We start from the raw sequence: 14,079 nt of genomic DNA, 5'->3' as shown, positions 1-14,079 counted from the left end.
TTTCAATTTGGTGATCTATACCAAAACAGCAATTATGATGCGTACAATAGTCTTTCAACAGTATCAGACGCGGTATGATAAAAATAACCACCAAGGAGGAAGATAATATCCAGTCCAGGAATATCGCCAAAATCTTGGGCAAACATTCTGTAGTCTGTATCACCAGGAATAATACCAAAAAGATCCTACAAGCACATTGGAAAAGAGAAACTTTCAACTCCATATAAATCACTCACTGCTTAAAGGAACTGGTAGATAGATATAAAGAAAAAAATTTATGTACTAGATAATATTCTGTGAACCTGAGCTGCACTATTCGCCATAGGATAGAGTGCCGATTGAGCATAAACATATGAAGGCCAGGAACCAGGTCCAGATTGGCAAACAAAATCTGTCAATCCAACAATGCACAGCAGGTGAAATTTTAACAATATCAATGGCATAGAGAAGGAAAATTTTGAGAATTGAATGCTTAACTCTCCTCATGGAGCAGATAATTTGGCCTGGGCAACTTGTCATTCAGAGTGTCAGACTTGTGCATGGTGAACCAATTAGTAGGACATCATAACTCGAACATGATACCCTAGTAGAGATAGTGATGGATAGATGCCCATAAAGGTCAAATTCACTATCACTTTATTGTTCGTAGGATGATATTATTGATTTATATAGACATTTTTAAGAAAATGGACTTTCCAAAAACTAGCTGAAGTGGTGAATATCACTCAAAAATATAAGAAGATTACAACATAACACTTGACTGAAGTGGGAGCCTAGGGCTTAACACCTAGGACGTAGAGTTACATAACACGGGTGGTTCAATATTAGATAACCAAACATCTGAGATGGATTTGACTATAGTATCATGTTGAGAAAATGGATAGTGCCGAACTCAACCCAAAAGGCTAACTCAAGTGGTGAGAATTATCTGAGACCATATAAGAAAATTACAACCCATGTTTTTTTTAAATAAGGTAAAGTTTTATTAACTAAGTACCAAGACGGCACCAGAAAGTTACAAAACACTGCTGGGAATATCCATGCAGTTAGTTACAACATTTTCCTAACAACTCCAGGAAATCCAAGTAATGATCAATACTATCAACAAGACTGCCCTTAAACCAAAGAAACAAATTATGCAAACACTTGTCTTTAACTCTAAAAATCTGATCTCTTCGCCCATCAAAACAAGCTCTACTCCTCTCTAGCCAATGGTCCAGAAAATGCACTAGGAAATAGTTCTCCAAATTTGCTTCAAAGCTTTATCTGTCCTTTGATGCTGCCAGCTCCCCAATAGAGAGCTAACACTCTGAGGCATGACCCATGAGACCCACATATACTGAAAGGGAACTCCGAGCATTGTCTGGCAAATCTGCAATGCAAAAGAAGGTGGTTCACAGTCTCCACTTCTTCCTCACATAGATAACACCTGTTACCAAGTGAAAAACCTCTCTGAAGATTGTTTTGGGTGAGACAAGCTTCCCAAGCAGCAGTCCAACCAAAACATGCAACTTTAACAGGGGGTTTGTTCCTCCAGATCACTTTCCAAGGCCAATTTGTTTCCCATTGACTTGTTCTCTTCCTTGGCAAGTTGTAGCAATTATTGACTGAGAACTTCATATCTTTGCTAGTTGTCCATACTAATAAGTCTTTTTGGCTTTGATTAATATGAGTCGAGCCCAACTGAAGGAGTAGATGACAGAAATTTTCTATTTCCCAATCATTCAAATGTCTTCTAAAATTCACCGGCCAACTTGAATCTGAATAGAACTAAAGCACAACTCCATCTCTATTAGTGCAACAGCTAAATAGATTAGGAAATTTTTCTTTCAAGGTTTCCATCATCAATGCATAAATCATTCAAGAACTGAATCTTTCTTCCATTCCCCAACTCCAATGTAGTAAATTGCTTAAATTCCTCCCATAATTTGCAAACCTCTTTCCACACTCCCCCTCTAGTATACACACTTTTGCAAGGGGAATTACAACCTTATCTACTGCCATAAATGGCTTCAATTATTTTTACCCAGATTGCTTCTTCATCCCTACTAAATCTCCACAGCCACTTGAATAACATGCTTTTATCATGTAGTCTCAGATTTCTAACTCCCAAGCCTCCCCTTTCTTATGTCAAAGAACTATCTGCCATTTAACTGAATATTTTTGTTGTCATTGTTCCCATCCCATAAAAATTGATTCCTCATAGAGTTCAACTTTTTCTTTATTGTAGCTGGCATAGAGAATAAGGACATTAGATAAGAGTGCATCCCATCTAGAACACTATTTATCAATGTGAGTCTCCCTCCAAATGACAATGTGAGTCTCCCTCCAAATGACAAATACTGTTTTTTCTAGGGAGTCGTCTTGTTGGCTTATCTATCCAAGACCTCTTGCCAAATGCTTTGATCATTTCTCCTTACTCCAAGAGGGAATCCCAGAAAGATTGTCGGAAAATTATCCACTTGGCACCCCAAAAATATCTACTAGTTCTTCAATACAGTCCTCATCATTAATGCTATAAATATTACTCTTTCCCAGATTGACTTTCAAACCAGAAACTGCTTCAAAGGACAGTAAAGTACCTCTGAGACATAGGAATTGTTCCTTCTCTGCCTCACAAAATAAAAGAGTACCATCAACCCATATATTTATCTGATGTTCTAACAGATATAAACTCTAATCAGTCTTTAACTAGAGAATTGTTATGATTAATCAGTTCCAATACACATAACTACGATTATGATAGGAATTTGATTTGTTTATTAGATCCTAAGTTGCTCGGACACAGGTGTGGGTATCCGACACGGGTGCGGATCTAGAGGTCGGATCCTTCAAGATGTAAATTCTAAGATTCGGGGATATGGATCCTAGTACGGATACGGGTGCGGGGATCCAGCTAAAAATAATTCAAAATATAAAAATATCTCTAAATTAAGAGAAATTTTGTGGAATACTTACATATAGCTTGTAAATTGTGAATTTCTTTTTTATTCTCAAGTTGTAGATAAGTAAAGGATTGATTTCCTAGATAAGGTATTCCAGTTTTTTGGTAAATTTACCCTAGTTTTGGTTCTGATTTCGGGAATCAAATTGTATCTCGTCTGGAATTTTTCAGTTCGTCGTGGTCAAAGTACCCTAAATTGTTTGACTAGATCTGGTACAGATCTCATACCCACACCATACTAGTGTCGTGTCGACACGGGTGCGGCACCTAAACTGCCGTGTCGAAGCAACTTACATTATATCTCCTCTATCAACCTACTAAACAAAAATATACAACAACAAACCCAGTATAATTCCACAAGTGGGGTCTGGAGAGGTAGTGTGTACGCAAATTTTACCCCTAAACAAAAATATGCATAAGAGAAAAAAAATTGGAGAAAATTGTGACAACACAACCACTTGTTTTGAGTATTTGTTCCCAATATTCATGCTTTGAGACTTTGTATATGGGGTATTATGTCTTGGGAGTTGTGGGGTCCGAGGGGCTCGAGTGAGTTTCGACGGCATTTGGAACAAGTTCAAAGTTGTTTGTTTGTCAACTAGTGCACCGCGATTGCAAGTTGGGCTCGCAATCACAAAGGGTGCTAGCCAGGTTAGCTTCGCGATTGCGAAGGTGGTGATTGTTGTCCCGAAGAGTTTACGCTACGCTCAGTTGACTTCTGCTATCGCGGAGAGTTTGATTGCAATAGCAATGAATAGCCAACTGACTAACTCCGTGTAACAATTCAACCCCTATTTTTGAGTTATTGCGTGTCGTTGCATATTTTGCGACTTCCTGTAGGTTCAGATGATGTTTTGGTACTTGCAGGCGCGGTTGGTTTGGGACCTGAGGGGCTCGGGAGTGTTTCGCCACCATGGCAAAGAACTTGGAAGTTATAGAATCTCTTATAACAACCCTACCCTTATTTTTAGCATTTGCTCTTTGTTTTATGTTTTGAGGCCTTCAGTAGGTTCATATAGTGCTTTGTCGGGATAGTTTGAAAGGGTTCCGGAGGGCTGGAGTGAGGTTCAGCATCATTCGGGACAAAGATGAAATTGTAAAAAAATTGCACCTTATGCTCTGGTGCGTGTAGGCTTGGTGCATTTGAGGAAGTGTTGTCAAAGGCTTATCTGAGGCGCATTTAAACCCTGAAGCTCAGAGATGCTTGAGGTATGCGCTTCGCCTCGTCTAGGCTGCACTTTAATGTTGGCAAGGTATTAAGGCCTGCACCTTATTGCCTATAAGGTCTATCTTAAATTGAGTAGTACAAAACAGTAAATATGATTGGCAAAAAGATAAAGTAATTGTTAAGGACATTATTATGAAGTTGTTACTTTTTTCTTGCATTACATATAGATTTTCTACTTTTTTTTTTCTTTAAACCTTTTTAACTAAAGCCCACACTTTAATTTCGCTTAAAGCTCTGATACACCTAGAGCGCTTTTTAATGCTTTTCGCATTTGACAATAGTGGTAGAGGTGTGACGCACTTGCATGACACAATAAGGGCTGGGAGGAGTTGGACGTGCGACGCACCTATAGAGCTCAAGGACAAAATTCCAGCATTGTATAAATAGTCCCATTTTGTGATTTTAGTTCATTCCCGACTATTTTGAAAACTTGGGAGCTCAGTTTTGGGGAATTTTAAGCAAGATTAACATCTACAACATTGGAGTATGCAATTTCAACTCGATTTATCATTCATATCATAAATCTATCATAGAAACATAAATTGAAGGTGGATTCTAGTGAAACTTTGGAGATTACCTAGAATCACATGAATGTCGATTTGAATGCCTAAATGGTCTTACAATGGAAATCTAAACATGGATTTGGATTCATGAGGTTATAGGCCAACCGGATATGACTTTTGTTTCGTAGTTTGACCATGTGAGCTCGGGTTTGACTTTTAAGTTGACTTGACATCGAAGCTTGCTAAATTTATAGAATAGTTATCCTAGACTAATTTGAACCCATTATTCATGATTTTGAATAGACTGCAGTCAACGGAGATTGTTTGAGTTGGAGATTCAAGTAAAGTGTTGTTTGCCATTTTCGATGCAAGTGAGACTTTAACTCTTAGGGTGTGTTTGGTATGAAGGAAAATGTTTTTCATGGAAAATGTTTTCCTAGAAAATGTTTTCATGGAAAATGAGTAGTTTTATCACTTATTTTCCCTTGTTTGGTTGGTGAGTGAAAACCTTTTTTCGGAAAATATTTTTTAGTGTTTGGTTAGAGAGTAGAAAATATTTTTAGGAAAATAATTTTTTATGCTACTCTCTTCACCCCCTTCCCCAAATTCTCATGTTTTCTGTGCTTTCTCGTCCCCCTCCCCCCAAATATCCAACATTTTCATGACTCTATTTTCTTCAAGAATTTAATTATTCTTCTAAGAATTCATACAAACCCAAAGGAACTAATGTGTTGCTTTACTTTTTACGCAAAAACAACATTGAAATTTGTGCTCCATAACTAAAAAATACTCTTTTTTGGTTAAAAAAGAAAGTACTATTTCTACAACATGAAAATAAAGTACTCATTTTGTTAAAGTTAAAGAAAATACTTTTTCTACATCATGAAAAGAAAATACTCATTTTGTTGAAATGAAAGAAAATACTTTTCTACATCATGAAAAGAAAATACTCTTTCTGTTGAAATAAAAGAAAATACTTTTTACTACATCATTTTGTTGAAATGAAAGAAAATATTTTTTCTACATAAAAAGTACTTTTTTTGTTAAAATGAAAAATAAACTTTTTTTATATCGCGAAAAGAAAATACTCATTTGTTGAAATGAAAAAAAACATACTCTATCTATAATATAAAAAGAAAGTACTATTAATAATATTTCTATTTAGGGTGGGGTGGAGGTGGGGGTGAGGGTAGGGGTGGGGGTGGGGGTGGGGGTGGGGGTGGGGAATGGGAGGAAGGTTGGAAAAGAGTTTTGGAAAATGTTTCGACATTTCCCTCCAATTGGAGGAAAATGAGTTCATGAGGAAAATGTTTTCCAAAACATTTAAGCCAACCAAACATGGGAAAATTGGAAAAACATTTTCCGAAAAATATTTTCCTTCATACCAAACACACCCTTAGTTTTCTTGCTTTTCCTTAAAAGCATGCTATATGTGTTGCTTGTTTGCATTTCAACTACATTGTCCTTGTGTGTAGGAGAGCATGAACTTTGTTAGCTAGTTTTGAAGTTTCTATCTTAGACAGAAGTAGGTCCTAGCATGTCTATCTATATTTTAATGATATTTTTAGAGTTGACAAGTTCTTTGTGATATTTGTTTAGCTATTTAGCATGGCATTATCACATAGCTAGCATCACACACAGCTTGGAACCGACGTATGTCCTTATGAGCCGGCAGCTTTAGCATGGGTTGAGCCTAAGTAAGCATACTCATGGCCCCATTGATGGGTTGAGCCTGAGTGAGCATACTCATGGCCCCTAGATGGGTTGAGCAGTTTTTCAGCATATAGTAGCATCATGTCTACTTTAAATAATAGTATTCATCATGCTCGAATCAGTTGCTTTACTTGTATATTGCTTTTATACTTGTAATACCTTACATTATGCACTACTGGCGATTTCTAAAAACTTCCCCAGGGGTAAGCTGGGAAAGCGAGTCGATAATCTTGTTCGACCTTTTAGATTCATAGTTACTAACCGTGCATAGGTCCGTTAGAGAGTGATCCAACTACTGAGTTGCTAATTGCCAGCTTATCCAGCCACCACTTGTCCGTGAATGTAGCTTCAGCTCAGTTCTTCTTATTCTAATTTATGACTTCTTTATTGAGTTGCGTCTCGTATCAGTTGTATTCAATTCCTAGTATCAGTTGTATTCAATTCCTAGTGCTCAATGATTTAGCCTTTTAGTTGGTTCTATGGGACGTCTTGACATTATAGTTGTACTTCGTTGTCGCACATATAATATTATCAGACAACCTTAGTGGAATTCTTTCTTTGTTATTTCTATGCTTTTATCATGTTTTAGTTTAGAGGGTCATGATGCTATCGGCTCTCACGTGGTTTATGAGTGAGATTGCATAGGCCAACGTTTAGGCATTGTCCGTGATTGCAAAAGTTTTATCGCAATTTAGGTGAAGAACCTGGACCGGTATATATAGCTGAGTTTCGCAAACCAGCTCCATTTCTGGAGTTCTAAGCTATGGGAATTGGAGATTTGAACGGGGTATTTACCAACTGAGTTGGGTAAGTCTTCTAATCATCTCCTTGAGTTTATGCCATGTTTTTTCTTGAAGATTTACCATTAAAACATGGGATGTAATGGTAGGAACTGGGATTTTAGGTCTAAATCCTAGAAACACTAAATTAAGAATTTGAGCATCTAAACGGACTCCAAATGAAAATCTAAGCATAGCTTTGGACTCGTTATAGGTAACCCAGATTTGACTTTTGTTTTAGGGCTCAACCGTGTTGACTCGGGGTTGACTTTTTTGCAAGACTTTGACCTTGACCGAGTCTTAAATTATGGAATTGGGTCCAATAGACTTTTTTAACATCGTTAAGTAATGTTTTGAATAGATCGGATTCGTTTGGTGGATTTTAGACGTGGAAAGGTTGTTCTTGAAGTCTAAGCTGAGCTTAGACCGAGGTAATTTACTACTTTGACCTCAATGGGCGAATTTTTCCCAAACTAGAACTGTTTTACATATACTATGTACATGAGGGTACCATATATATGAGGTGACAAGTATATATGTGGATACCGGGGTAATATATGGGATACATTTTTGTTACTTTGTTGTGCACGACTTGCTATATTTGTTATACTCCCTCCGTTTCAATTTATGTGAACCTATTTCCTTTTTAGTCTGTGTCAAAAAGAATGACACATTTCCTTAATTGGTAATAATTTACCTTTGTGCAATGATTTATAGCCACACAAAATATATGTGCCTCATTTTACACCACAAGTTCAAAAGTCTTCTCTCTTTTCTTAAACTTCGTGCCCAGTCAAATGGGTTCACATAAATTGAAACAGAGGGAGTATGATTAATTGTGCATATTTGCTAGTATAATATTATATGCATTTGTTACATGCTAGATAACATTATAGAGTTCATGAATGTTGATTTACATGGTTTGGACTATTTTGTCATGCATGTATGCATATTGATTTGCATATGTGATTCAAATTGAATAGGTGGGAATGTGTTATGGGATGTGAACTCGTATCTGCTATTGAGATATTAGTTTTGGCCATGTGGACTCGCATTCTGGTTATTGTGTGTGTATTAGATCCTCCCTCATGAGTCACTAGTCTTGATGAACCACATACGGTGTACGCATAGGTTTGAGTGATTACACATGTCGATTATGAGTAAAATTTGAATCTTTATCATGCATAAACAATATGCCACTTTTATTGTGCATTTTGATAAATGCTGGACTTATGCATATTGTTGTTATGTGCTATGTGCCTATTACTGTTGAATATAATACTTGCCCGAGTTATGTTTTAATGACTACTTTCTTAATTGACTCTCGCCATTGCTTCGTGGGAGGCGGTCAATGATACATATTGAGTAATCCCGTACTCGCCCTCTTTTCCCTGCATTCTATAATTCGGATCCAAGTACTAGGGGGACCCGTGATTGAGATTCCGGCATTTATATCAGTATCAGTGGTGAAATTCTTGCTTCTTGCCTGGTTCGCAATGGCTTGGCTTCTCTTTTATCTTTATGTAGTTCGTATTCAAACAGTTGATGTACTTTTCTACTTCTAGAGGCTCATAACTTCGTTACAACCCAGACCTGTATTATGTTGATTTATGTGTTGTCAGATTTATTAGATTCTGATTATTATATTATTGTCCATATTAGAATTTATATCTGGTAAATGTTTATGGTTCGCTCAAGACGAGGATGTTGGGTGCCAATCACGGCATGGGTAATTTGGGTCATGACAAAATGTTCTCCATAAAATGATTCCAGACCAATAATAGCGTACCTTCCCCCTTACCAATCAATTACTCTAGCATTTGGCAACAAAAAAAAATTAATGCTTTACATTTATCCCTATGCTTTCATTTATCCCTCTTTCCAAGATTGTAATAGCAGGCAGCAAGTAATAAACATGCCACAATAGTATGAATGTAGGCACCTACCAAAGCCTCCGGTCCCAGAAGCTTCAATATTTATGAATGCTCCAACCGTCTCATTCCATCTATGCGTAGTTATGAAACCGTGCGAACCCTGAAAAACTCATCAGCAAACTCTTATGTTTAACTTGCATATATTTCAAATCATCTACTGATCTACATGAAGCATTCTGAACACCAACAATGATAATAGAGATAACCACAACTCCTTGAGCTCGTGGAAGTGATTCGCACAACATCAGATATCAAAAATCAAAATGAGACATTAGTACATAAAGACAAAATGTGTTTACAGGATGCTCAAATGCATGTGAGTGTTTACTTGAACTACAATCCAAGATTGTAAATCTGGTCCTAGTGATCAGAGATGATATGCAAATAAGATCACAGTTATCAAGGAACAGAAGGAGGAATTAAGAAATTCAAGGTGGCAGAACCTTATCGTTCTCTAAATTTTAGAACTTTTGATCATGAGACATTAAACATAACCAGAGGGCCTATCATAAGCTGTGTGAAAAACCTTATATCGCAGAGGTAAAGATGGGGTTGTACTAGTAGAACTTGGAAAGGCCTTTATCAATCACACGAGAAATATAATTTCTCAGATCTAAAATGACTCTCAAAATTGACAAAAGAACCTAGCATCAACATCATGCAATCATCATATTTAGCACCCTGTCCATATAACAATAAGGAACATCTCATATTAAACATATGCTTTAAAAGTATGAAATGAATAGTACCAAAAAGAATTCCAAATACTTCAGAGAAACTATTTAAGAATACAAATCTGTGTTTCTGAGAATGTATAGTCATCACATTTTTCACTGTTCAGAAGACTAAAGAGCACAAAGGGTAGAGATAGGAGAGAACAAACTCAAGGATAGTTGAAATACTGCCGAATCACATAATTTTCTAAGAAACATGCATTAGGAAAATGGGACGAATGGAAAAGTAGCACCTACTTCCAAGAACTACAATACAAAAGCATAGTTCATGATTCTTTAAGTCCATTATTCTTAATAAAGGAGATCTTACCAGCATAAACAGTTCTTCAGCTCCATTAAATAGAAATATAACTGGTCTAGGTGGAATCCAGCCAGAATCTATAGAGAGTCTTGCTAGCTCAAGCATCGATGCTGTTTAAGATTCAAAATAGATATGACCAACAATGAAATCAGCCGGAAAGCATAGATCGAAAATAAGATATACATACCAACACATGAACCACAATCACCAGCTCCTGGAGAACCAGGTGGAGTATCAAAATGGCCATTGACCAAAACTGCAGTATCATTTTCTCCTGAATCCACTGATGAGATTCTGAAATTAATTTTGGTTACTTTCAGTTTCATCTATTAAACATATTTAAGGTGTTGCAGGTTTGAGTTAAAACTTAAAATCCCCTTCTATTAGGTATATGAGGTTACAATCAAATATCAATAACAATTTGTCGGCTACTTTCCAAAAGATGTCCTTAACTTCTTCAGGCTTTTCATAATTGGAACAAGTAAAAGGCACTTCTTTCGAAAGCAAAAGATCCATCACTCCTATAGATGAGCTCCACCAAAAAGAAAATCCTTTAATTGATGAAATGAGGAAAAGAATTAGGTACTAACACTCACTTATCTTTATGCTTTAAGAAATTAGACAAGAAAAGAGAAAGGAAAAAAAACCAACAAAAGCATTGGTGGATAATGAAATGTAAGAATATATAAGATTGTATGTCACATTCATGTAGGTTTACCTCATAATAATATTTTTATGATTTCTATAAGCCAGAGAAATGCCATGCCGTAAAAAGACCATGTTGAAGGAGCCATTAACAATGGTCTCCTCTATCTCTATTCTGCAAGAATAAGAATCTCAAATCGTTAGTTCAACAATTAAGAATTACTTGAAGATGACTTCAACAAGTTAAAGGAGTTTCCAAGTAAGACCGACCTAATACCAGGCTGAGCTCGCTCCTTCATCATTTCCAACTGTCTCTTAATATATTGAGCTGCTTGTTTCAAACCTTGACGCCCTTCCTATACATAAAAAGTTTACCTGCACACATTATATCTTAAAGAAGACAAAGAAAGAGAATAAAGGATAACCCAAATCTACGCAAGCGTCTAGTTCAAATTCTAAAGCAAGAAAATAACAAGGATATATAGCATTAGCCATTGTTAACTACTGTGTTCGAAACAGAAACCAGAATAAACGAAATAAACTGGAAAAACGAATAAACATAAACTTGAAATAATTGTTCTGAGCCTACAGAATTCATTGTGTCCTTAAGGAATTTAATCCCCTCACAGTATCCAAGGTGTTGGATTATTTCCTCACAGGATTGAACGGATATACCTTTGTTAGAGTAGTGGTTCTTCAAACGACAACAAACTACGAACGCAAAGACTGGAACAAATCACACACAGACTCTATTTTGTGTTTGGAAAATAATGTAGAAGTTTCAAAAATTAGTAAGTGAAATCTGAGGCCATGCCTCCGTATTTATAGCCAACAAAAGGATGTGAGGTGAAAAGGTGGACTTCAAATGCAGCCTTTTTTGGTGTCTTTTCGGAAAAATCAGGTGCCTTTTCGGGAAAACCCAATTAACTTTTACGGAAAACGTCACGAACTAAAATAAAAAATAAACAAAATTTATTAATCTAAAAATTAATCAATCAATCAGATCATTTGACCTAATCCTAATGCGAAGCCAAATCAAAAGCCGAGCCAAGCGACTACGTGAGGGCTTGCCTTCTTCCCGACCTTTTAAGCTAGTGTAGAAGTGTTTTTCAATATAAGCCTAACAACATTCTTCTCTTTATTTCGTATAGGACAACATCCCTTCATTACACATTCACACCTCACAAAACCCAACAGTCGTAAACTGAGCTACTAGTAGTACAGAATGCCACAAAAAGTCACTGTCCATGAAGCCTTTTTTCCTCAAAATTTTCATTAGAAAAATTCAATCCGGTGTTTGCTCAAATTTTCGCTCAAAAAAACTGTTCTTTTAAGTTGTGGTTCGAGGGTAGTTTCCAAAGAATTCTTTTTGTTCTTCCACCCACAAAACACTCATAAATCTAAGATTTAAAAAAAAAAAAAAAGGCTGCAACTATCCAAACTCATCTCAAATTCCACGAACTTTTTCACAAAAAAAAAACTTTTTCAACTGAACATGTGTTGCATTTGTTTCATGTTAATATCTCATGCCTATCGCATTAATTAAGCAGACAAGGATTGAGGAATATAATTTAATCTTCCCCTACTCCATGCATTCTCAGCAGCAACAACAAAGCAATTGAATACTGATTAGGGCTGCCCAGTGCAAATACAGTATACCTGGCGACCTCCAATATCTTTAGACAAGACGCGAACATGCTCAACAGCTCTGCCCTCAGAGAAGCGATCAAGAGGAGCCTCCATCCCAAGTGGTGTGATGAACTTCATGTGAATGATGGAGTATACCAGCACCGATATCAATCCGTAAAATATCCCCACACTAAACAGTATTCTCAATCCGGCTATATCACCCCTGCTCAGCCTCCACGACATCACTTCTTCTTTACAGTATACTATATTCGTATACAAAGAATTAATCACAATACACCTGTGGATTTATGATAGTTGAATAAGACGAAGATATAATTCGAATCAGGAAAGGAAATAAGTTCGGACCTGCGGAGAGGTTTTCGTCAGAGTGTAGTATCTGCTAGAATTCGTATTTGCTTGTCCCAATTCGGCTCCTTCGGCTTCTCAAGTTTTCTGGGCCCATACCAGGGATTAGGGGAATACAATTTAGCGGAAATGACATTTTAAAATATATTCGCAGTTTTCAATCTATTTAAAAATTAGTCAATTTCGCTTGAACTTCAGAACACGGTATGCTAGAGTTTAAACCTGATAACTCAAACTTTAGCACATTGTGTCCTAAAGTTCAAAAATTATGTCCAACAGTTTGAATCTTATGTCCTGAATTTTAAATTAATAGTTCAGAAATTCAGGACACTTATTCAAATTAGCAGCTCAAAAATTCAGGACACTAAATCTTGAATTTCCAAATTCAGGATACTTAGTGCTGAAGTCCTGGAGTTTAAACCTCAAAATTCAAACTTCAGGACATCGTATCTTAAAGTTCAAAAATTGTGTCCAGAAGTTTGAATTTTATGTCCTAAATTTTAAATTAGTAGCTCAGAGATTCAGGACACTTAGTCCTGAATTTCAAATTAGCAGCTTAAAAATTCAGGAAACTAATTCCTCAATTTTCAAATTCAAGATACTTAGTCCTGAAATTTTGGTGAATGGCTAATCTTTAAATACATTATAAATTGCGGATAATATTTAAATAGCGGGCTTAAAAGTGGATATTGCTGCACTTCGCCCTACAATTTACCACAAAAATGACACCAAGTAGCCACTTTTAAGCATGTTGTTTAAAATATATCCATAATTTATAATTTATTTAAAAATTAGTCAATTTCGCTCAAACTTCAGGACACGACATCCTAGAGTTTACACCTCATAATTCAAACTTCATGACATCGTGTCCTAAAGTTCGAAAATTGTGTCCAGAAGTTCGAATATTATGTCCTCAATTTTAAATTAGTAGTTCAAAAATTTAGGACACTTAGTCCTAAATTTTAAATTAGCAACTCAAAAATTCAGCACTCTAACACTTAGTCCTAAATTTTAAATTAGCAACTCAAAAATTTAGCACTCTAAGTCCTAAATTTCCAAATCCAGGATACTTAGTCCTGAAATCCTAGAGTTTAAACCTCAAAATTCAAACTTCAGGACATCGTGTCTTAAATTTCGAAAATTATGTCCAGAAGTTCGAATTTTATGTCCTCGATTTTAAATTAATAGCTCATAAATTCAGGACACTTAGTCCTATGAGTGTTCGTCGGTCGGTATGGTACGGTATTTAGACATTTTGGTTCGTTATTCGGTTTCTTAAAATGCTATACCAATACCGTACCTA

The 14,079-nt window shown here is 36.2% G+C and overlaps 1 protein-coding gene across 5 annotated transcripts in view; it reads right to left on the bottom strand.

The window, feature by feature from the left end:
- Positions 1 to 12,914, bottom strand: part of LOC104102727 (uncharacterized) — a 56,094-nt gene extending 43,180 nt beyond the window's left edge. For 2 of the 5 annotated variants that reach the window (XM_070186327.1, XM_070186325.1), the window contains exons 1-9: positions 12,777 to 12,896; positions 12,441 to 12,708; positions 11,052 to 11,137; positions 10,855 to 10,956; positions 10,324 to 10,430; positions 10,146 to 10,246; positions 9,114 to 9,201; positions 303 to 391; positions 46 to 185 (exon numbers count right to left, since the gene is read on the bottom strand). In XM_070186327.1, coding sequence (XP_070042428.1) covers positions 46 to 185; positions 303 to 391; positions 9,114 to 9,201; positions 10,146 to 10,246; positions 10,324 to 10,430; positions 10,855 to 10,956; positions 11,052 to 11,137; positions 12,441 to 12,653 — 926 coding nt within the window. In that variant the 5' untranslated portion in view covers positions 12,654 to 12,708; positions 12,777 to 12,896. Of the gene's footprint in view, positions 1 to 45; positions 186 to 302; positions 392 to 9,113; positions 9,202 to 10,145; positions 10,247 to 10,323; positions 10,431 to 10,854; positions 10,957 to 11,051; positions 11,157 to 12,440; positions 12,709 to 12,776 lie in introns of those variants that run through there. The other 3 variants (XM_070186326.1, XM_070186328.1, XM_033657835.2) reach the window with 3 other exon arrangements.
- Between the last annotated feature and the right edge of the window lie 1,165 nt (positions 12,915 to 14,079).

The sequence above is a fragment of the Nicotiana tomentosiformis genome, chromosome 10, assembly GCF_000390325.3.
Source record: "Nicotiana tomentosiformis chromosome 10, ASM39032v3, whole genome shotgun sequence".
NCBI classification, from domain to species: domain Eukaryota; kingdom Viridiplantae; phylum Streptophyta; class Magnoliopsida; order Solanales; family Solanaceae; genus Nicotiana; species Nicotiana tomentosiformis.
The sequence above is the reverse complement of the archived record's forward strand: the minus strand, read 5'-3'. Positions and strand labels throughout refer to the sequence as shown.